Source organism: Pan troglodytes, chromosome 13 (genome assembly GCF_028858775.2).
Source record: "Pan troglodytes isolate AG18354 chromosome 13, NHGRI_mPanTro3-v2.0_pri, whole genome shotgun sequence".
In the NCBI taxonomy this organism is placed as follows: domain Eukaryota; kingdom Metazoa; phylum Chordata; class Mammalia; order Primates; family Hominidae; genus Pan; species Pan troglodytes.
Genome location: NC_072411.2, coordinates 37337256 through 37362940, shown reverse-complemented (window position 1 = coordinate 37362940; position 25685 = coordinate 37337256). Strand labels below are relative to the sequence as shown.

General features: G+C 37.8%; 1 protein-coding gene across 24 annotated transcripts in view; it reads left to right on the top strand.

Moving 5' to 3' along the window:
• Positions 1-25685, top strand: part of ZRANB3 (zinc finger RANBP2-type containing 3) — a 331454-nt gene that overhangs the window by 199417 nt on the left and 106352 nt on the right. For 20 of the 24 annotated variants that reach the window (XM_016949745.4, XM_016949744.4, XM_063791135.1 and 17 more), the window contains 2 exons: positions 15985-16156; positions 17890-18006. In XM_016949745.4, the coding sequence (XP_016805234.2) occupies positions 15985-16156; positions 17890-18006 (289 nt within the window). Of the gene's footprint in view, positions 1-10708; positions 10858-15984; positions 16157-17889; positions 18007-25685 lie in introns of those variants that run through there. The other 4 variants (XM_054679794.2, XM_063791146.1, XM_063791141.1 and 1 more) reach the window with 2 other exon arrangements.

Sequence of the window (25685 nt, the reverse complement as noted above, 5' to 3'; positions counted from 1 at the left end):
TGAACACAGTGCAGACCTAATAGACATCTACAGAACTCTCCACCCCAAATCAACAGAATATACATTCTTTTTAACACCACATCACACTTACTCTAATATTGACCACATAATTGGAAGTAAAGCACTCCTCAGCAAATGTAAAAGAAATCACAACAAACTGTCTCTCAGACCACAGTGCAATCAAATTAGAACTCAAGATTAAGAAACTCACTCAAAACTGCACAACTACATGGAAACTGAACAGTCTTCTCCTGAATGACTAGTGGGTAAATAATGAAATGAAGGCAGAAATAAAGGTGTTCTTTGAAACCAATGAGAAAAAAGGCACAACGTACCAGAATCTCTGGGACACATTTAAAGCAGTGTGTAGAGGGAAATTTATAGCACTAAATGCCCATAAGAGAAAGCAGGAAAGATCTAAAATCGACACCCTAATATCACAGTTAAAAGAACTAGAGAAGCAAGAGCAAACACATTCAAAAGCTAGCAGAAGGCAGGAAATAGTTTAACTAAGATCAGAGCAGAACTGAAGGAGGTAGAGACACAAAAAACCAAAATCAATGATTCAAAAAATCAATGAATCCAGGAGCTGGTTTTTTGAAAAGATCAACAAAATTGATAGACTACTAGCAAGACTAATGAAGAAAAGAGAGAAGAATCAAATAGACGCAATAAAAAATGATAAAAGGGATATCATCACTCATCCCACAGAAACACAAACTACCGTCAGAGAATACTATAAACACCTCTACACAAATAAACTAGAAAATCTAGAAGAAATGGAAAAATTCCTGGACACATACACCCTCCCAAGACTAAACCAGGAAGAAGTTGAATCTCTGAATAGACCAATAACAGGCTCTGAAATTGAGGCAAAAATAGCCTGCAAACCAAAAAAAGTCCAGGACCAGACAGATTCACAGGGAATTCTACCAGAATTACAAAGAGGAGCTCGTGCCATTCCTTCTGAAACTATTCCAATCAATAGAAAAAGAGGGAATCCTCCCTAACTCATTTTATGAGGCCAGCATCATCCTGATACCAATGCCTAGCAGAGACATGACAAAAAAACAGAATTTTAGACGAATATCCCTGATGAACATCGATGCGAAAATCCTTAATAAAATACTGGCAAACTGAATCCAGCAGCACATCAAAGAGCTTATCCACCACGATCAAGTCAGCTTCATCCCTGGGATGCAAGCCTGGTTCAACATAACGCAAATCAATAAATGTAATCCATCACATAAACGGAACCAATGACAAAAGCCACATGATTATCTCAACAGATGCAAAAAGGCCTTCTACAAAATTCAACAGCCCTTCATGCCAAAAACTCTAACTAAACTAGGTATTGATGGAATGCATCTCAAAATAATAAGAGCTATTTACGATCAATCCACAGCCAATATCATACTGAATGGGTAAAAACTGGAAGCATTACCTCTGAAAACTGGCACAAGACAAGGATGCACTCTCTCACCACTCCTCTTCAACATATTGTTGGAAGTTCTGGCCAGGGCTATCAGGCAAGAGAAAGAAATAAAGGGTATTCAGTTAGGAAAAGAGGAAGTCAAATTGTCCCTGTTTGCAGATGACATGATTATATATTTAGAAAACCCCACTGTCTCAGCCCAAAATCTCCTTAAGCTGATAAGCAACTTCAGCAAAGTCTCACAATATAAAATCAATGTGCAAAAATCACAAGCCTTCCTATACACCAATAACAGACAAACAGAGAGCCAAATCATGAGTGAACTCCCATTCACAATTGTTACAAAGAGAATACAAAGGAATCCAACTTACAAAGGATGTGAAGGACCTCTTCAAAGAGAGCTACAAACCACTGCTCAATGAAATAAAAGAGGACACAAACAAATGGAAGAACATTCCATGCTCATGGATAGGAAGAATCAATATCATGAAAATGGCCATACTGCCCAAGGTAGTTTATAGATTCAATGCTATCCCCATCAAGCTACCAATGACTTTCTTCACAGAATTGGAAAAAACTACTTTAAAGTTCATATGGAACCAAAAAAGAGTCCGCATTGCCAAGACAATCCTAAGCAAAAAGAACAAAGCTGGAGGCATCATGCTACCTGGCTTCAAACTATGCTGTAAGGCTACAGTAACCAAAACAGCATGGTACTGGTACCAAAACAGATATATTGAGCTATAGAACAGAACAGAGGCCTCAGAAATAACACCACACATCTACAACCATCTGATCTTTGACAAACCCGACAAAAACAAATATGGGGAAAGGATTACCTGTTTAATAAATGATGCTCGAAAAACTGGCTAGCCATGTGTAGAAAGCTGAAACTGGATCCCTTCTTTACACCTTATACAAAAATTAATTCAAGATGGATTAAAGACTTACATGTTAGACCTAAACCCATAAAAACCCTAGAAGAAAACCTAGGCAATACCATTCAGGATATAGGCATGGGCAAGGACCTCATGACTAAAACACCAAAAGCAATGGCAACAATAGCCAAAATAGACAAATGGGATCTAATTAAACTAAAGGGCTTCTGCACTGCAAAAGAAACTATCATCAGAGTGAACAGGCAACCTACAAAATGGGAGAAAATTTTTGCAATTTACCCATCTGAAAAAGGGCTAATATCCAGAATCTGCAAAGAACTTAAACAAATTTCCAAGAAAAAATCAACCCCAGCCAAAAGTGGGCAAAGGATATGAACAGACACTTCTCAAAAGAAGACACTTACGCAGCCAACAGACACATGAAAAAATGCTCATCATCACTGCTCATCGGAGGAATGCGAATCAAAACCACAATGAGATACCATCTCACACCAGTTAGAATGGCAATCATTAAAAAGTCAGGAAACAACACATGCTGGAGAGGACGTGGAGAAATAGGAATGTTTTTACAGTGTTTGTGGGAGTGTAAACTAGTTCAACCATTGTGGACGACAGTGTGGCGATTCCTCAAGGATCTAGAACTAGAAATACCATTTGACCCAGTGATCCCATTTCTGGATATATACTCTAAGGATTATAAGTCATGCTGCTATAAAGACACATGCACACATATCTTTATTGTGGCACTATTCACAATAGCAAAGACTTGGAACCAAACCAAATGTCCATCAATGATAGACTGGATTAAGAAAATGTGGTACATATACACCATGGAATGCTATGCAGCCATAAAAAGGATGAGTTCATGTCCTTTGCAGCGACGTGGATGAAACTGGAAACCATCATTCTCAAACTATCACAAGGACAGAAAACCAAACACCACATGTTCTCACTCTTATGTGGGAATTGAACAGTGAGAATGCTTGGATATAGGGCAGGGAACATCACACATGGGGGCCTGTTGGGGGGTGGGGGCCTGGGGGAGGGATAGCATTAGGAGAAATACCTAATGTAAATGACGAGTTCATGGGTGCAGCAAACCAACATGGCACATGTAAACCTATGTAACAAACCTGCACGTTGTGCACATGTACCCTAGAACTTAAAGTATAATAATAATAATAAAAATCGGCTTTAACTAAAAAAAATTAAAAGTCAATTGAAGTGCTTTCGTAACTTTCCCTCTAGACAGCTTCTCTACTTAAGTACATAAAGAAGGATGAATTGATAGATAAGCAATTTTATATAAATAAGATCATATTGTACACACTTTTCTGTAATATGTCTTTATCAATACTATCTTAGGACATTTTTTGATATCAGTAACTAAAATACATAATTTTTATTGGCTATATGATTATATTTTATATATGATACTATGCCATGTGTTTTAGATGTATTATCTTTAATTCCTTTAACAATCCTACAAGGCAGATGATAGTATGTCCATTTTATAGATGAGGAAGCTGTATTTGGAAAGGTTAAGCTGTATTTGGAACGGTTAAGTAACTTGTCAAATCACATAACTAAACAGTGAAAAGACAAGAGTATAAACACCCTTTGACACCCCTTTTCTTCTGTTCTCCTTCCAGTATTTGAATTATTTGGTAATTCAGTGTCCAGTTTTATATTATTGACTAAGTGTATTAAATTAATGGACTAAATAAATTAATATTATTCTCTACTAAATCAAGCAGTTGACTGTTCCTTTCTTGGTCAACTTTTTGTTTACCTTATAATTCATTTTTTTCCCATCTGTTTGGTTTTCTATATAGCTATTGCTGCTTTTTCACTGAAAGACTCCAACCAATCTGTCAACTTCCAACATGTCTTATAAGCACATAAAATAATCTTTTTTCGTTTTCCTGGAGATTTTCCTCCCACAGCCTTCTGTTATGCTCCAGTCTAAACCGATTTTTCTTTAGGCATGGCAGAAAGCTGTCACCCTGAATTTCCTTGGGCCATTCTGCTCTGTTGGATCCTCACATTCCTGGATTTCATGACTTTTATTTCGTAGTTTATTTTAAATATTTTATTATGGAAAAAATTAACATATACAAAAGTACATCCTATAGTATAATGAACCCCCCATGTACTCATTACCCAGCTTCAACAATGATTATCTCATGACCAGTTTTATTTTTGCTATGCTCCCATCTACCTCTTCTACTCCATATTATTTTGAAGGAAATCCTAGAGATTGTATTTTATCTATAAAATGTTTCACATATGTCTCTAAAGAGTAAGGAAGGACTGTTCTTTTTTTTTTTTTTTTTTTTTGAGATGGAGTCTTGTTCTGTTGCAAGGTTGGAGTGCAGTGGCGTGATCTCTGCTCACTGCACCCTCTACCTCCCAGGTTCAAGCAATTCCCCTGCCTCAGCCTCCTGAGTAGCTGGGACTACAGGTGTGCACCACCACGCCTGGCTAATTTTTTGTATTTTATTAGAGACGGGGTTTCACCGTGTTGGCCAGGATGGTCCCAATCTCCTGACCTCATGATCTGCCCGCCTCAGCCTCCCAAAGTGCTGGGATTACAGGCATGATCCACCATGCCTGGCTGGGACTGTTCTTAAAAATAATTATGCAGGACTTAATACCTAAGTCATGGGTTAATAGGTGCAGCAAACCACCATGGCACACGTTTACCTATGTAACAAACCTGCACATTCTGCACATGTATCCCGGAACTAAAAGTAAAATTTAAAAAAAACTATAAATTTTAATCCCCATTTAAAAAGTAATTAATTATAATACCATTATTATACCTTAAAAATTAAAATTAATTGCATTAAATCCCTTGATTGCATTTAAAATGCAGTAAATGGTTGGGTGATGGGTGCACCAAGATTTCACAAATCACCACTAAAGAACTTATTCATGTAACCAGAGACCACCTGTACCTCAGTAACCTATGGAAAAGCACAAACATGCACACACACATAAAACATATTTAATTTTACATAATTAAAATGCACTTTTTATGTTATAAAAAATGAAGTAAAGGTTGAAATTTCCAGTTGTTTTGTGAATACATAATTTTACTGTTTTTTGGGGTTCTTTTTAGTTTTTTCCCTGTGGTTCATATAGATCAGTACCCAAATAAGGCTCACATACAGCAAATGATAGATGTCACTGAAGTCTTGGGTTTCTCTTTTATTTCCTTGTTTTATTTATTTATTTTTCCATTGTGGAAGAATCTAAATTGTTTTTGTAATCTAGATTCTGCTGCCTGCATCCTCATGGTGTTGTTTAACATGTTCCTTTGTCCTCTGTATTTCCATGTTCGTATTTAGATCTAGAAACTTCTAATATTTGGAGACAATTCTCCTTTGTAGTGATGTTTTCTTCTGTTAGGAGATATCTAAAGCCTCTCTTTTTATGATGTTAGCAGCTGTGAATGTTCAGTACATTATTAAGCCTTTGGACATTGCAGAATGGTGATATTCTAACACACTTTCTTCATTTAATAGTTGGCCTGCCTCATGGCCGGGTGCGGTGGCTTACACCCATAATCCCAGCACTTTTGGAGGCTGAGGTGGGTGAATCATGAGGTCAGGAGATTAAGACCGTCCTGGCTAACATGGTGAAACCCCATCTCTACTAAAAATACAAAAACAAAATTAGCCAGGCATGGTGGCAGCCACCTGTAGTCGCAGCTACAGCCTGAGGCAGGAGAATGGCGTGAACCTGGGAGGCGGAGCTTGCAGTGAGCCAAGATTACGCCACTGCACTCCAGCCTGGAGACTCCATCTCAAAAAAAAAAAAATAGTTGGCATGCCTCTTTAAAATAAAACCTCATCATAATTTATTATGTGGACATTCACTGGTTCAGTTTGCTTAAGAAAGGCAGGATAAATTTTTTCCTTCTCATTTATTAATTTTCAATGTAATAAGTTGTTTTGTTAGCAACTTACAGTGGTGTCCAGTGCTCTTTATTTTCAAAGTTGGCAAGTTTAAGTCCTTCAACTTTGTTCTTTTTCAAGGTTGTTTTGGCTATTCTGTGTCACTTGCATTTTTATGTAAATTTCTGTATCAGCTTGTCAACTTCAGCAAAGAAGTCAGCTGGAATTTTGATACAGATTGCATTGACTCTGTAGATTAACTTTGGGAGTTTAGCATCTTTATAATAGTAAGTTTTCAAATTCATGAACAGTAATGTCTTTCCATTTATTTAATTAAAAAAGAAATCCTACAACGTTGTGTAGCTTTCAGGGTATAAGTCTTACATTTTAAACAAATTTACAAGAAAAAAACAAACAACCCCATCAACAAGTGGGCAAAGGATATGAAAAGACACTTCTCAAAAGAAGACATTTATGCAGCCAACAGACACATGAAAAAATGCTCATCATTACTGCTCATCAGAGAAATGCAAATCAAAACCACAATGAGATACCATCTCACACCAATTAGAATGGCGATCATTAAAAAGGAAACAACAGGTGCTGGAGAGGATGTGGAGAAATAGGAACACTTTTACACTGTTGATGGGACTGTAAACTGTTTCAACCATTATGGAAGACAGTGTGGCGATTCCTCAAGGATCTAGAACTAGAAATACCATTTGACCCAGCCATCCCATTACTGGGTATATACCGAAAGGATTATAAATAATGCTGCTATAAAGACACATGCACGCGTATGTTTATTGCGGCACTATTCACAATAGCAAAGACCTGGAGCCAACCCAAATGTCCAAAAATGATAGACTGGATTAAGAAAATGTGGCACATGTACACCTTGGAATACTGTGCAGCCATAAAAAATGATGAGTTCATGTCCTTTGTTGGGACATGGATGAAGCTGGAAACCATCATTCTCAGCAAAGTATCGCAAGAACAAAAAACCAAACATCGCATATTCTCACTCATAGGTGGGAATTGAACAATGAGAACACTTGGACACAGGAAAGGGGACATCACACACCGGGTCCTGTTGTGGGGTGAGGGGAGGGGGGAGGGATAGCATTAGGAGATATACCTAATGTTAAATGATGAGTTAATGGATGCAGCACACCAACATGGCACATGTATACATATGTAACAAACCTCCACGTTGTGCACATGTACCCTAGAACTTAAAGTATAATAATAATAAAAAAAAAATCAAGATGAGGGCCAGACACAGTGGCTCATGCCTATAATCCCAGCACTTTGGGAGGCCGAGGTGGGCGGATCACCTGAGGTCAGGAGTTCGAGACCAGCCTGGCCAACATGGCGAAACCCCATCTGTACTAAAAATATAAAAATTAGCTGGAGGTGGCTGGTGCATGCCTGTAATCTCAGCTGCTCAGGAGGCTGTGACAGGAGAATCACTTGGACCCAGGAGGCAGAGGTTGCAGTGAGCCGAGATCGAACCACTGCACTCCAGCCTGGGTGACAGAGCAAGACTCCATCTCAAAAAAAAAGAGAAAAAATCAAGGTGAGGAAAGACCCTTTCTAATTCTAGTTTATTGAGTATTTGAGAGTTTTTAACTCATGTTTTTTTTAATCAATTTTATTTATAATCCTTATTGATCATCAAATTGTCCCTCTTTTGACAGATGGGATGATCTCCAATTACTTTGTAATTTACATTCTACTCTTTTCATGATGATACCTTTATTCCACTTTCAGAGCACTTTGATAGTTCAGTATTTAGTGAGCAAGTTTGTGTTCTGTTTATCTGGGCTGTTCTTTGTCAATTCTATTTGTAATCTGTCATCATCATTTCACTGTGAATAATTTCAGTTTTTCAATGTATCCTCCTCTAACTTCCACACTCCATTATCTCCCTCTGTTATGTTAACAATTAGATTGTGTCCCCTTTCTAAATCTTGTCTAGTCTATAATATTCTTCTTGGATGATAAACCAGAACTAAACCTTCTGTTACATTTGCAAGGCACTATTATTTGATATAAGAACAGAGTGTCGTAAATTTTCCCCCAATTCTATCATGTGTCAAACTGTTTCATTGTTAAACTTATGTGGTTGGAAAGCAAAATACTACAACCATTTTGGAAAACAGTTTGATAATTTGTTTATAATTGTTTATAAAGTTAAACTTACAAGACCTGCAAAACACTAATGAAAAATAAAAGAAGACTTAAATGAATGGAGTGGTATACCATGTCTGTGGACAGGGAGACTAAAAAAAAAAAATTTTTTTTTTTTGAGACAGAGTTTGTTGCCCAGGCTGGAGTGCAGTGGCACGATCTTGGCTCACTGCAACCTGTGCCTCCCAGGTTCAAACAATTCTCATGTCTCAGCCTCCCAAGTAGCTGGGATTACAGGTGCCCGCCACCACTCATAGCTAATTTTTGTATTTTTAGTAGAGACGGGGTTTCGCCATGTTATCCAGGCTGGTCTTACACTCCTGACCTCAGGTGATCCACCTGCCTCGGCCTCCCAAAGTGCTAAGATTACAGGTGTGAGCCACTGCGCCTGGTCAACAAAAATTTTTTTAAGAGACATGATCTTGCTTGGTCACCCAAGCTGAAGTGCAGTAGCACAATCATAGCTTACTGTAGCCTCAACCTCCTGGGCTCAAGCAATCCTCCTCTCTCAGCCTCCCAAGTAGGGAGGACTACAGGAGCACAACACCACACTCAGCTAATTGTTTTTCATTTTTTATAGAGATTGGGTCTTGCTATGTTGCCCAGGCTGGTCTCGAACTCTTGGCCTCCAGCAATTCTCCCACTTTGACCTCCCAAAGTGTTGGGATTACAGGCATGAGCCACCGTGCCTGGCCTCAATATTTTTTAAATGGCAGTTTCCCTCAAATTGTTCAGTGGATTCTGTGCAATAACAATCAAACCCAAGATTTTGTAGAAATTGACATTTTAAATCTAAAATTTATATGCAAAGACAAAGTTCCTTTTTTAAAAGAACTTTGAAAAAGAAGAAAAGAATAAGATTCACACTATTTTTCTTTACAGTCGTCAATCAGGAGACACATGTAAATCACTGGAACATATAGAATCTAGAAATAGACCCATATAAGTGATCAATTGATTTTTGACAATATGCAAGACAATTCACTGGAGAAAAGCTAGTCTTTTCAACACACGCTCTTGGAACAATTGGACATCCATATGTGAAAAGAAGAAGAAACCCAAACCATATCTTACACAATATGCAAAATTTAATGATAAATGGATTGTATATTTGGGACTTTGGGTTAGGTAAGGATTTTTTTAGATGGGGCACAAACTTCATGAACGATAAAAGACAAAAGTGATGAATTTCACCTCATCAGAACTTAAAATGTCTCTCCCCAACACTGTTAAGAGGTGAATAGACAAGCCATAAACTTGGAGAGAAAATTGTAAACTACATATTTGATAAAGGAATATATAAATTTATAAGTACACAGAAGGAATTTTTAAAATAATATATTAAAAATTCTCAGCTAGGCAGGGTGGCTCACACCTGTAATCCCAGCACTTTGGGAGGCAAGGTGGGCAGATCACCTGAGGTCAGGAGTTCGAGACCGCCCTGGCCAACATGGCAAAACCCCATCTCTACTAAATAAGAAAATACAAAAATTAGCCCGGCATGGTGGCACACACCTGTAGTCCTAGCTACTCAGGAGGCTGAGGCAGGAGAATCGCTTGAACCTGGCAGGTGGAGATTGCAGTGAACTGAGATCGTGCCACTGCTCTCCAGTTTGGGCGACAGAATGAGACTCTGTCTCAAAAAAAAAAAAAAAACAAACCCAAAACTCAGTAATAAGAAAACAAAATAATTTTAAAAACAGTTAAAAGATTTAGAAAGGCGCTTGGCCTAAGGCGATATACAGAAGTCAAATAAGCACATGAAAAAATGCCCCAGACCTTAGTCGTTAGAGAAATGTGAGTTAAAATCACAGTGAGGTGCCAGTACACGTGCATTAGAATGGTGGCAAGGTTACCGAACAACTGGAACTTTCTGCTGGGAATTACATTGCTTACATTGCTGCTGGGAATGCAAAATGTTCAGCCACTTTGGAAACATTATGGCATACACTGACAATACAAATCAGAAATCCTACTGCTGGGTATTTAGTAAAGATAAATGAAAACATATGTTCACTCAGAAATCTGTATGCAGCTGTTTATAGTAACTTTATTTATAATCACCTAAAACTGGAATAATCCAGATGTCCTTCAACTAATGTGATTGCAGAAATTGTGATATAGCCATACATTGGAATGTATTACTTGACAATAAAAAGCAATGAACTATTAATATACCCAATAACATATATAACTTTCAAATGCAATATGCTAAGTGAAAGAAATAAGATTTAAAAGGCTACTTACTGCATAATTCTATTTATATTACATAACATTCCAGAATGTGCAGAACTACTAAGGCAAAAAACAGATTAATGGTTGCCAGGAGCCAAGGATGAGAGGAAAGGATTGCTACAAGAGGCACAAGAGAACCTAACTTTAAAAAATCAGAGGGTGATTTCCGAAGTCAAAAGTTAACTCTGCATGTGTATGTGTTCTTGGCCATAAACTTCCTGTTTCATCATCATAAGCTAATGTTAAATGCTACTGGGAAATGCCTTTTTTAAATTATATATGATCAAAAGGAGATTAGAAGGTGTATGTTTATTCTTTCAATTTAGAAAAGAATAAATGAATTTTTACTTACTCTGTAAAACTGAATGAGAAAATAATTATTCTAAGCTCAAAAGAAAGTTCATGTTTCATAATGTCTTTAGGGGCATTTACAATTTTTTGGTTGTTGCTAATTTTAATTTGTTAGGAATTAAGTATCCTTTTGTTTTAAACCTACCCCCAAAGCATACTGCTTATACTTTGTCCTTAAACATATTTTTCTTATTCATTTACACCTTTTCTCTTTGTTCTATGCACTTTACCTCTTTGATAATGCATTTACAAATTTGTTTGATAATTTTCTTTCCTTCCCATGCAACTATGGACCTTAATCTTCAGAATCTTTCACTTTTAGCTTGGCCTGGTGGCATGTGCCTGTAGTCCCAGCTACTCAGGTCGCTGAAGCAGGATAATCACTTGAGCCCAGGAGATCGAGGCTGCAGTGCACTATGGTTGTGCCTGTGAATGGCCACTGTATTCTAGCCTGGGCAACATAGTGAGAACCCATCTCTTGGGGGGAAAAAAAAGAATCACTCACTTTTTAGGCCATTTCAAGACCCTAGGAGGGAGTTTTGGCACTTTTCACAGGATCATATGTCCCTGTCAAATTTATAGAAGTAGACACTTTCAATATATTAAAAGATCTCTTTTCAGCACATCTTCCTCTTCTCATATTTTTCCTTGTGTTTTGTGATGGTGGAGTTATCACCAAGTGTTGTTGGGATCAGGCTAAGAAGAAATTATATTAGCGGTATGTTTGGTTTGGATTTAGTGGGTTATATTTATGTATTTAGTTAGGTTATTGCTAGCCAACCTAGTATAGGAATGGCTTCCAGAAATAATCCTGGTAATGGGTGAGTGGACATATTGCAGTGCGAACGTGTCTTATGGTGCCAGATGCTGGGAACATGTGAGTACTGGAAGAGAAGCAAGGTTGAAATGTAGAGAGCCAGAGGATAATCTGCGAATAATTCTTTCAATTCTTATAGCTTATATTTGACAGAAATTTGATAGAGATTTTTTTCAAATTTGATTATAATTAGAAATATATGTACACACACAGAGTATGACAGTAAGTTATAAACTTGAAATAAACTTTAAAAAATTATCATTAATAAACAACAAAATTCGATCATCCATGCTTGAGTAAAGACTGAAGTATCCTATTTCTCAAATATTACAAAGTTATTGTCACCTGAAGAGGCAGTCAAAGCGTAAGCAGTGGACAATGTTGAAAAAACATTATAGATGTGATAAGTGGTTAATTAAAAAGTGTTATTTTTCTGGATTTAGGAACATCTGTAAGCATTCATAAATTTTTTGTTTTGTGTAACTTGTGTTTTTTTCATTATAGACTCATACTTGTACTTCACTTTTTATTCGTAATTCTGTTTAAGTAACAAAAGTGTCTAACTCTAAAAAGGGCTCATTGTATCTTTACTGGCCAATTCTGTCAGTCAAGTTGTGCCCATGCCTGCTAGGCACTTGCCCCTCTTCTCAACTCTGTATACACCCCATTTTAAAGCATTGTTTTTTAGCATACTGCCAATGCATGAATTATATTCATGTTACTATTCTAAGCATTATGTATATTTTAAAACTTACATGAAAGAGAAGCTAATTTAGAAAGCTGAGATAAGAATACAATATGTAGAGGAAGTTCCTTCTGCCCCTCAGTGGGTTGACTTGAACGCCCCTGGAGTCTACCCATCCCCACACTTTGGAGACCAATGCTATGAAGTGGGAGCTATTGAAGGTATTTTTTTTTTAAGATTCTTTTTACGTCATTGAATTTTAATTACAAAAGCATTATTTGCTTATTGTAAACTTTCAGATAGACAAAGTGAAAACAAAATGGGGTAACAAAACCCCAGTTTTTCACATAAACTTTTCGGTCTCTTTAACTATGACCCCGAAGGTAAGCAATGTATCATATCTTGATGTGTATTCTTCTGGAACTGTTTCCATTATTATACAGACATACATATGTACACACATCTACACACATACTACATAATCCTTCATACCCAACATATTACTCTGAGACTTGCATTTATCATTTAACATATGTCTTCGACATTCATCTTACCCCTTACATAAAGATCTAAGTGATTCTTATGAATAGTTGCTTAATAATCCATAGTTGGCATGCCCCACAGTTTATTCAACCATCCCCCAAACAGTGGATCTTCCCATTTTATATATGTAGGAATTGAGAATTAAGAAAAATAAAGGCCAAAACCTAAAGTTAGGAATGTTTCCTAGTCCCAGAATCTCCTGCTTTTGTGTAGCTGCCCCCAATACACACACACACACACACAGACACACACACAAAATAGTGTGTAAATAGCATAGGAAAATAATCCCAAGAAATATATTTAATATAATTTTTATATTATTAGGTAAAAGTTGGCTTTTAGTAAAGCAAGACTTTGGAGTCAGACTGCCCAAGTTCAAATCTCAGCACCACTATTACCATCCATGAGATGTTGGGCAAATTCTTCAAATTCAGCAAATTTAAAGAGACTAAAGGTTCACAGGTGGCACCTCTTCTAGTCCTCCCTAATCCCTCTTATTTCCCCTTTGCACCCCAAACATGAGGCTGGGGTTTTGGCAAATGTGATATTGTCACCACTCTTTAGAACAAACGCCACCACTAGCATTCGAAGCTCTAGATGAAAGAGATGTGGGTGGGGAGAGTGGGTAACAAGAAATAATTCCTCTGAACCATGGTTCATACCAGGCGTATGGCGCTTAGGATCAACTAGTGGCATAAGACCCAGGAGGCAACTAGCTGAAACTTCTCTCAATAGTGTACCCTCCCCTGGAGCAGTGAGGAAACCTCACTGTTACAGACCAGGTCCTGGCACTATGACACACTGAAAATAGATTGCTCAGACTTCAAAACAGATCTGCATTTTGGGAGTACAACTGTTGGTACTCTGCAGGAGGCAAGTGTGGCCTATGTGGTTAGCCTGTTTGAAGACACTTGTGTGTTGTCTTTGCCAGCATGTAGCAGTCATACCAAAAGGCCTCCAGCTAGCATACTGCACACCTGTACAATGTCTCATATAAGTGGAGAGTGTGCTTAAGAATCCATTTTAATGGCAAACACTGCATTTTCAACAAAATAAAACAAAAACCACCACCTACCAACTTCTTCCCAATATTGGTAGTTCTGAATGTTAGATTTTTTTTGTGACCATGTGATCAAAATATACCTAAGTGTATGAATGGAAAAATAGATGCAGAACAGGTATTGGCAAGTATTTTCCCATTTTTATTAGTGTGTGAATTTTTAATATAAATATGGGGACATGATGCATTAAAGGAAGTCAAAAAATTTTAATGAACAAGTTTCAGCAATTCAATTTATAACAATTATAAGCAAATCCGTTAAAAATTTTTATATAGTGACAGCACTTAGATTTTTTAAACAAGTAAATTTCTTATTGATGACAACTAAATGGTATGTGTATAATTTTATCATACAGTAGATTCCATTCATTCACTATAGTTATGTAATTGACTCTACATGCAAGTGTATATAATTTTTTTTTTTTTTTTTCTCGAGACGGAATCTCGCTCTGTCACCAGGCTGTAGTGCAGTGGCACGATCTCGGCTCACTGCAACCTCTGCTTCCCAGGTTCAAGCGATTCTCCTGCCTCAGCCTCTTGAGTAGCTGGGACTACAGGCGCACACCACCATGCCTGGCTAAATTTTGTATTTTTAGCAGAGACAGGGTCTCACTATGTTGGCCAGGATAGTCTCAATCTCTTCACCTCGTGATCTGCTCGCCTTGGCGTCCCAAAGTGCTGGGATTACGGGTGTGAGCCACCGTGCCCGGCTACAAGTATATCTTTTTAATATTGTGTGTATTGTTTATGTTTAATATTTATTTTTTAAAAAGCTAATGTTAACAAGTTCCACATTTCTCAAATTGACACCTATTTGTGCTAAAATACACCCAGTATTTTTTATCCAGTAAAATGATAGTTACTTAAATTATTAATATTAGTAATCATAATCCAACCTAACAGGAATTTTTTATTTGTGAATTATTCTCTAACAGCTGTTTTCAGTAGTGGGTAGTATGGACCCCTAGGAGATGATTGGGAATTTTATGGGCTGGTATTTTGGTTGTCACATTGATAGGGATATGTTATTGGATCAATTGTCCTAATGTGTAAGTTCAATTGATCCACTAGATTTCAACCCTTCTCTTAACATTTGTTCACAGTACTTGGTGCTTTGAGCTTCTAATTTTCTGAAAGGTCTAGAGAATAACTTGTCTTTTGAAAGCAGTTTAAGTTATCGCTTCCTTTCCTTTGCCAAGTCAGTTGCCACTTTTCTATCTGCATTATGCCTTCTAAATATTTCTTCAAAGCACTTATTCTCTGATGTCTCCTCTCATTCTCTCTTTCATAGTAATTTTGTGTTCTTTTATTTTATCCCTTTGCTGTCAATCCAGGAAAGGGTTAGAAAGGAAGAAGTATTTCAAAGGAAGAAGAGACCACTATGTAATCAATCTGCTATGCTTTAACAGCCCTATTGGAGATAATATCTCCTCCTAGAGGGCACAGAAAATGTTCTGGGTGGTTTTGGTTATTATAATGACTGGCTGATGCACTGGCAGTTCATGCCTACTTTATGGATAGATCTGCTAAAACACCACCATGTGTGAGCCCACTCAAAATGCCAATAACACCCCCATATACAAACAGTGACCTAGTGCAATTCACAGTCATCAGTTCATCACAGCCTTGCATTAACTCAGTGTAAACAGTATGCTTAGACACTAACATCTTTAGTTTAAAGCAGTGTCAAATCTTATTCATTACTGTTTTTCAGGCTGAGCTTTTTGAAACTAATATTCATTCAGAAATATCAATGAAAACAGTGTCATGGCTCCTTATCATTAAAAGGAAGAGCACATTGGATAAATTATTTTCTTAACTCCAGCATTCAATTTTGCTACATGTTTTGTCTTCATTTTAACAGATATTTTGGTAAAAGACCTCAGTGGGATTGTAGAGGGGCATCAAATCTTAATGAACTTCACCAGCTATTAAGTGACATAATGATTAGAAGATTAAAGACTGAAGTTTTAACCCAGCTACCCCCTAAAGTCAGACAGCGTATTCCATTTGATCTTCCATCAGCAGCTGCCAAGGTGAGAACCGTTGCTTGATTTAAAGTCTTACTTTAAATAATTTTGAATTATACTATTAAAGATTATACGTATTTCATATTTCACAGAAGGAAAGGTTTGCTTTCTTAAAATAGGTTTAATTAATAGAGCCTATACATTGGTTTTGTATTTCAGCAAGAAAGCAGGAAGAATTCAATTTTATTCATCAGATACATAAAAAGATATGGTAACCTAGTGGTTTAAAAAAAAAGTATTTTTGCTGAAAAAAGAACTTCAATTGCAACAGAGATGTAGTATTAAGAATTCTAAATATCGGCCAGGCACGGTGGCTCATACCTGTAACCCAGCACTTTGGGAGGCTGAGGTGGGCAGATCACCTGAGATCAGGAGTTTGGGACCAGCTGGCCAACATGGTGAAAATTCGTCTCTACTAAAAATACAAAAATTAGTTGAGTGTGGTGGCGAGTGCCCATAATCCCAGCTACTCGGGAGGCTGAGGCACGAGAATCAGCTTGAACCCAGGAGGCAGAGGTTGCAGTGAGCCGAGATCGCGCCATTGCACTCCAGCCTGGGCAACAGAGCGAGACTCCATCTCAAAAAAAAAAAAAAAAGAATTCTAAATAGAAGGTGTGAAACCCAATAATTAGCAAGGGAAATTGTGTTCCTTGCTCTAGAATTTCTTTTTAAAGTATGAATAACTCTCTTCTAGAATAACTTCATGCAGCCCTATTCTTGAAATTCTAAAACTCTGTGATCATGTTGTAAGACGTGAAATTCAGTATATCAGAAAACCAGTTTACTAATCCTTACCTAATCCTTATCCATGTTTACTTTTGGAGACTGCAGTGCTTATATATTCTCTGAAATTTCTGCAAATCTGAAAATGACTTTATTAACAGAGTTTTTCATTGTTATCTTGAAAGCTTATAAGCATTTTGTAAACATTGAGCAATATGTTACTTCTAAAATAAGAACAATCTGATTTTCTTATCTATTAGTATGAAAGAAAAATAAAAGGGAATCAACATATGATTATATTTGTACTTAATATTAATTTTATTTAATATTCCCCATCTTTATTTAAATCAAACCACATCTTTTTACAAAAGTACTTAGCTGCTTTATACATTTTTACTACTCTGCTTTCTTATGTTTCTTATGTTCACTTTACAGAATGTATCTTCTTAAGAAGTTATAGGCCAGGGTGTGGTGGCTCACGCCTGTAGTCCCAGCACTTTGGGAGGTCGAGGTGGGCAGATCACCTGAGGTTAGGAGTTCGAGACCAGCCTAACCAATATGGAGAAACCCTGTCTCTACTAAAAATACAAAATTAGCTGGGCATGGTGGCGCATGCCTGTAATCCAAGCTACTTGGGAGGCTGAGGCAGGCGAATCACTTGAACCCGGGAGGCGGAGGTTGCGGTGAGCCGAGATTGTACGATTGCACTTCAGCCTGGGCAACGAGCGAGACTCTGTCTCAAAAAAAAAGAAGAAATTATAATTGTTTGATTTATGCTGTTAGCAAAGGGCTTTGTTTTCACCCACAGCTTATCATTGGTTTCTATAATTTTGAAAATGTGACTGACCTACCTCTGCATTGATGTTTTTAAATGAACATGTTGGAATCTTTGGGGATTTTCTTTTTATATCTTTCTATAGAGAAAAGGAAAAAAAGTAGAACATGATTCATGATTGCATTAATTTGTTCTGTTCGTTATGCTATATTCATAAACAATGTTATTTTTTCCCACATAGGAATTGAATACCAGCTTTGAAGAGTGGGAAAAAATAATGAGAACTCCAAATTCAGGTGCCATGGAGACAGTCATGGGGTTGATAACTCGCATGTTTAAACAAACTGCTATTGCCAAGGTACTCTTTGCTGGGCCATCATGTATTTGTCTTCATACAAATTATTCAATGTCTTTTACTGTTTTTAATTAAGCAAGTTATTTATATATTGCAGAATTTCTTTACTATTGTTTAACTCTTTTTTTTTTTTTTTTTTTTTGAGTTGGGAGCCTCACTCTGTCACCCTGGCTGGAGTGCAGTGGCGTGATCTCGGCTCACTGCAGCCTCCGCCTCCCAGGTTCAAGCCATTCTCCTGCCTCAGTCTCCCAAGTAGCCAGGACTACAGGCACAGGCCAACATGCCCAGCCTGTTTAACTCTTTTTTATGGAAAAATTCAGACATACTCAAAGTAAACAGTAATGCTGTATCCAACCATATATTTATCTTTTCCAATATACAGGTATATTTTGATGCGGGAGGATACTATACGTTATACTTTCTCATTTAAATTATATATATATTCATTTTTTTCTTTTCTTTTTTTTTTTTAAAGACGGAATCTTACTCTTTTGCCCAGACTGGTGTGCAGTGGCTCAATCTCAGCTCACTGCAACCTCCACCTCCTGGGTTCAAGCAATTCTCCTTCCTCAGCCTCCCAAGTAGCTGGGATTCCAGGCACGTGCCTCCATGCCTGGCAAATTTTTTTTTAATACTTTTAGTAGAGACAGGGTCCATCATGTTGGCCAGGCTGGTCTTGAACTCCTGACCTCAAGTGATCCACCCACCTTGGCTTTCCAAACTGCTGGGATTACAGGTGTAAGCCACCGTGCCCGAACTATATTCATCTTTATTATTAGTATTCCCATGGTTTTACTGCATTATTACTGCAAATAATCTTTTTTTATTTGTCAGTCATCTTCCTTTGATATTCCATGTTCAGTACCCTACAGAGGTAATTTTGCTCACATTCTGTTTGTCTAAAAGTGAAAAATATAGGATTTTAGAATTTAGTAAAATTAGTGTAACTGTCAAGTAAACTTATCATATATTTGTGGTAGTTGTTTTTACCACCATGGTAGAACCTGTAAATACTGACGAGTGTCACCCCTCTTGATTCTGAGATTTTTTTTGTAACATAATTTTTTAAGATGAGGATTGTTGAGGTATATTTACATAAAGTGAAATTTATCCTTTTAAAATGTATAGTTGGTCCAGACATGGTAGTGCGCATGTCATCCTAGTTACTTGGGAGGCTGAGGAGGGAGGATCGCTTAGCTCAGAAGATCTGGGCTACAGTGAGCTATGATTGTGCTACTGCACTCCAGCTTTGGCAACAGAGCAAGACTCTGTCTCTAAAATAAAATAAAATAAAATGTATGGTTGGATGAGGCTTGACAAATGTGTATAGTTGGGTAACCATCAGTACCATGAAAATAGAGATATTCCTGTCATGCCAAAAAGTTCCCCCATGTACCTTTGTAGCATTTCCCCTCCACCCATCACTATACCTTGGCAACCGCAGATATGCTTTCTGTCACTATAGTTTTACACTTTCCAGAATGTCACAAAAATGGAACAATAGCATGTAGCCTTGTGTCTGGCTGCTTTCACTTAGCATAAAGGTTTTGAGATTGATTCAGGTTGTTGTATATGTTATTACTTTTCCTTTTTATTGCTTTCCTTACATCCTCCAATGTATGGGAACAAAACTTAAAAAAAATTTTTTTTGAGAGACAGAGTCTTGCTCTGTCACCCAGGCTAAAGTGCAGTGCCACAATCATAGCTCACTGCAGTTTCGAACACCTGGGCTCTAGGGATCCTTCTGCCTCAGCCTCCCAAAGCGCTGGGGTTATAGGTGTGAGCTACCTCATCTGGCCCCTAAAATTGTTTTTTTTTTTATTCCTTCACCTATTAATGGACATTTGGAATATTTCTGTTTTAGACTATTGTAAGTCAAAGTGGTATAATCATTCATGTACAGGCCTTTGTATTGTCATATATTTTCATTTTCCTTGAGCAAATACTTGGAAATAGAACTGGTGAGTCATAAAAGTATAGATTTAACTTGATAAAAAAAACTGCCAAATTGTTTTTCAAAGTAGCTATATTATTTTGCATTTCTACTGACATTGTATGAGAGTTCCATTTGATATCTTTGTCAGCACTAGGTATTGCCATCTTTTTCATTTTAGCCGTTATTGTCGGTATGTAGTGGCATCTCATCGTGCTTTTAATTTTTCTTTTCCCGATGACTGATGGTGTTGAGCATGTTTTTTGGTGCCTTTTGTCTATTCATTTTCTTTTGTGAAGTATCTGTTCATATTGAGTCCATATTTATATGGGGTAATAAGAACTCTTTATTTTGGAAACAAGTTCTGTAATATATATATCTTTTACAAATATGTCCTCCAAGTCTATGGATTTGATTTCTATTTTATTAACATTGTCTTTCAAAGAACAGAAGTTTTAAATTTGGAAACAATCTAGTATATCAATTTTTTTCTTCCTTTTTTTTTTTTGTATTTTGAGTCCTAAGAAATTTTTGCCTAATCTAAGTTCACAAAGATACCCTCTTATATTTTCTTCTAAAAATGCCATAGCTTTAGGTTATCAGTCATGTGCTACTTAATCAAATTTCAGTCAACAAAACAGCACATATACAACACTGGTCTCATAAGATTATAATGGAGCATATATAGAAACATAATAAATGGCACTTGACATTGCATTGCAGATCAAGTAGGAGAAATAATTGGTATTCAGTAATGATGCTAGGTCCTTTGGTTTTTCATATGAAAAATATATATATAAATAAAAATACATATACCATATAGGTTTGTGTAAATACACTCTGTGATGTTCTCACAATGACAGCATTCCCTTAACAATGCATTTCTGAGAACATATCCCATAGCTAAGTGATAGATGACTTAGATGTAGGTCTATAAACTATTATTTTTGTGGCATATAATTCTTTTATATGCTACAAAATAAAGGTAGCAGTTCTGATTTTTTTATTTTTGTTTTGGTTTGTCATTTTACATATGGATTTTCAGTTGTTACAACACTCATCAGAACACAGAAGACTATTTTGCCCTCCTTAAATTTCCTTGGCACCTTCATCAAAAATCAATTGGCAATGTATGTGTAGGTCTGTTTCTGAACTCTATTCTCATTCATTGGTCTATTCATCAGCCTTATACTACAATGGCTTGATTACTGTAGCTTTATAGTAAGTCTTGAAGGCCAGGCACGGTGGCTCATGCCTGTAATCCCAGCACTTTGGGAGGCCGAGCCAGGTGGATCACTTGAGGTCAGGAGTTTGAGACCAGCCTGACCAACATGGCAAAACCCCATCTCTACTAAAAATACAAAAATTAGCTGGGCGTGGTGGTGCACACCTGTAATCCCAGCTACTCGGGAGGCTGAGACAGGAGAATCACTTGAACCCAGGAGGTGGAGGTTGCAGTGAGCCGAGATCACGACACTGCACTCCAACCTGGGCAACAGAGCAAGACTCTGTCTCCAAAAAATAAATAAATAAATAAGCCTTGAAATTATGTAGTGTTTACCCTACTGTATTCCTTTTCAATATTGCTTTGTCTTTTGTAGGTCCTTCGCTTTTCTGTATGAATTTTAGAATCAGCATTTTAAGTGTATACAATTTTGTTGGAATTGTGTTGGATCTGTTGACTAATTTGGAAGAATTTACTTCTGAATAATATTTAGTCTTCTGGTCCCTGAAAAGAGTATCGTTCACTTTTAATTTATCCCCACAATGTTCTCTAGTTTTTTAAATACATTTTGTTAGATTTATCCATAGGTATTTTGTGTCCTTTTATGCTCCTGTAAATGGCATTTTTTAAAATGTAAATTTCCAGGTTTCCGTTGCTAAGTATAGAATTATTATCGATTTTCTTATATTAACCTTTTATTCTGTGACCTTGCTGAACTCCTTTTATTAGTTCTTGTGGATTTTTGGTTAATTCTAGAAGATATAGGATCATTTTGTCTGCACATAAAGACATTTTTATTTCTTCCTTGTAATATATATGCCTTTTATTTATTTGTTTTGCCTATTACGTTGAAGGAAGACTAGTACAATTTTGGATAGAAATGATAGGACTGAACAGCCTTACCTTGTAGCCAATCTTAGGGGGAAGGCATTTAGTCTTTCACCATTAAATATGATGTTATTGTGGCTGGGTGCGGTGGCTCACACCTGTAATCCCAGCACTTTGGGAAGCCGAGGCAGGCGGATCATGAGGTCAGGAGATCAAGACCATCCTGGCTAACACGGTGAAACCCCGTCTCTACTAAAAGATACAAAAAATTAGCCGGGCGTGGTGGCGGGTGCCTGTAGTCCCAGCTACACGGGAGGCTGAGGCAGGAGAATGGCGTGAACCCGGGAGGCAGCGCTTGCAGTGAGCCGAGATTGTACCACTGCACTCCAGCCTGGGCAACAGAGCCAGACTCCATCTCAAAAAAAAAAAAAAAATGATGTTATTACTAAGTTTTTTTAGATGACTTTTCTTATGTAGAGGAAACTTCCTTTTTTTACTAGTTTGTTTAGAGAAGAGATGGAACATATGAACTTTTTTTCCTTTGGCGGAGAAGGGGAAGAAGAGGTGGTTATTATAAAGGTGGATATGAAGAAAATAGCTAATGTTCTAGCACTACTATAAGTGAAGGAATTAGGCTTTTATGAATGTTCACTCAGGCATGGTGGCTTACATCTGTAATCCCAGCACTTTGGGAAGCCGAGGTGGGAGAGTCCCTTCAGCTTAGGAGTTCGAGATCAGGCTGGGTAACAGAGGAAGACCTCGTCTCTATTCTATAAAAAACAAACAAAGGAAAAGACAAAACAAACAAAAAAGAACAAATTTTTTTTCAGAAACAAAATTTAAATAAAAAAGAAAAAAGATCACAATAAAAGTGGTCCTGACACAGGGGAGTTTATACTCACTCACAGGCTTTATTTCCACTGGCATCTAGCAGGTGCTAGCTGGGAGTCCTGAGAGCATATCCATTAGTGGAGCAGAAGTTCAAAACTCTGCCTATTTTCAATACCCCTTTCTTACACTAAACAAAAGCCTTAAGCCATTGTGGAAGAGGCAGAGTACCCCCTCCTCCAACCTCAAAGCCTAGTCCGTGATGGACTGCTTCTGGTGATGGGATAGGGACAAATGCTGCCTACCCCTGGGGAGTGGGCAGGAAACCCTGTTGGACTCAGGACCCTGCACTGATATAAGACAGAGATCTGTTACTGCCAGGGGAGAGGCAGAGACCCCTTTAGCACCACCTGCAGTTACAAGACATAGTTTTGTTAGTGGTGGGGGACAGGAACACCAAGAAAGTCCCACCCCCAAGGCTCAGCTGCAGCAAAAAATTTGTCTTATGCTGAGTTGGTACCAGGAGACTCAAAAGGTCCCCCAACCCCCACTATGAACTTAACACTGAGAAACCTTCAAGATCAATCTACCACTGGGAAAGAGAGACAACCTACTATCCTACAGGCGTGCAGGACTACTGAAAGCTGAGAATGTGGCAGGAACACTTAGCAAAACCCTTGACACACAGTATTACAAGCTAGAAGTATCCCATTGCTGGGGGAATTTGAGGTTCATGGTGCTCCAAAGGTAAATGTAACAAGAGAACCTAAACAGAACTCAGCGCTGACTACATTCACTCAGTCCCCTCCCCCACCATACTATCACCTCAAAGGAAGAAGCATGCTCAATTCTGGATGTAACTATCATTTCCTCAGTCTGTACTATCCTTCTACACATAACTCCTAGCATTCAATAGAAATTGCAAAATAACAAAAAAGACATTTAAAAAAACAACCATTGCCAAGAGATAAAGCAACTGATAAAGCCAGATGCAGAAATGACCCAGATTGTAGAACTATTAGACAAGGGCTTTAAAATAGCTATGAATAATATGTTAAAGCATCAAATGGAAAAGATAAACAACATGCAAGAAAAGATGGAGAATTTTAGAAATAGTATGAAAATTGTAAGACAGTAAAATGGAAATGCTAGAAATAGAAAACACAGTATCAGTTATGAGCCAATAGTGGAAATAAAATGTAATCATAAAAAATCTGGCCGGGTGTGGTGGCTTACACCTGTAATCCTAGTGCTTCAGGAGGCTGAGACAGGCAGATTGCTCGAGCCCAGGAACTCAAGACCAGCCTGAGCAACAAGGCAAAAACCCATCTCTACTGAAAATGCAAAAATTAGCTCAGTGTGATGGTACACGTCTGTGGTCCCACTACTCAGGAGGCTGAGGTGGGATAATCACTTTAGCCCAGGAGGCAGAAGTTGCAATGAGCTATGATGCCACTGCACTCTAGCCTGGACAACAGAGTAAGTGAGACCCTGTCTCAAAAATTAAAAAATAAATAAAGTAAAATAAAATAAAATTCATTAATTAAAACATTTGGCTGGCACAGTGGCTCATGCCTGTAATGCCAGCAGTTTGAGAGGTTGAGGTGGGAGGATTACTTGAGGCCAGGAGTTAGAGACCAGTCTGGCCAACATGGTGAAACCCCATCTCTACTAATAAATACAAAAATAAGCTGGGTACAGTGGCTGATGCCTGTAACGCCAGCACTTTTGGAGGCTGAGGCAGGAGGATCACTTGAGGTCAGGAGTTCGAGACCAGCCTGACCAACATGGCAAAACCCTGTCTCTACCAGAAATACAAAAAATTAGCCAGGTGTAGTGGTGCTTGCTTATAATCCCAGCTACTCGGGAGGCTGAGGCAAGAGAATTGCTTGAACCCAGGAATCGGATGTTGCAGTGAGCCAAGATTGCACCACTGCATTCCAGCCTGGGCGACAGAGTGAGACTCTGTCTTAAAAAAAAAAAAAAAAGGCTGGGTGCGGTGGCTCATGCCTGTAATCCCAGCACTTTGGGAGGCCGAGACGGGTGGATCACGAGGTCAGAAGATCAAGACCATCCTGGCTAACATGGTGAAACCCTGTCTCCACTAAAAATACAAAAAAAAAAAATTAGCCGGGCGTGGTGGCGGGTGCCTGTAGTCCCAGCTACTTGGGAGGCTGAGGCAGGAGAATGGCGTGAACCCAGGAGGCGGAGCTTGCAGTGAGCCAAGATTGCACCACTGCACTCCAGCCTGGGTGACAGAGTGAGACTCCACCTCAGAAAAAAAAAAAAAAAAAAAAAAAAAAAAAAAAAAATCAGTCAGATGAAAAAAGAATAAAAAGGGATGGGGAAAGCCTATGGAATACCATAAAGTGTCCAAATATTTAAATTTGGGGTATTCCAGAAGGAGAAGAGATGGGCAAAGGCATAGAAAAAATATTTAATTAAGTAATAGTTTAAAACTTCCCAAGTCTAGCAAGAGCTTTAGACATCCAGATACAGGAAGCTCAAAGACTTATCAAATAGATACAACCTGAAAAGGTCTGCAAGGCACATTGTTGTCAGAAGTCAAAGACAAAGGGAGAATTCTAAAAGCAGCAAGAGAAAAACATCAAATCACATATAAGGGAATGTTCAACAGAATAAAAGCAGATTTCTCAAAAGAAACCTTACAGGCAAGGAGACACTAGGATAATATATTCAATTTGCTGAAAGGAAGAAAAAAAAAGCTTTCAGCCAAAAATACTATACCCAACAAAGCTATCCTTCAAAAGTAAAGGAGAAATAAAATATTTCCCAGACAAGGAAAAACTGAAGGAATTTATCATCACTAGAACAGCCCTACAAGAAAAACTTAAAGGAGCCCTACAC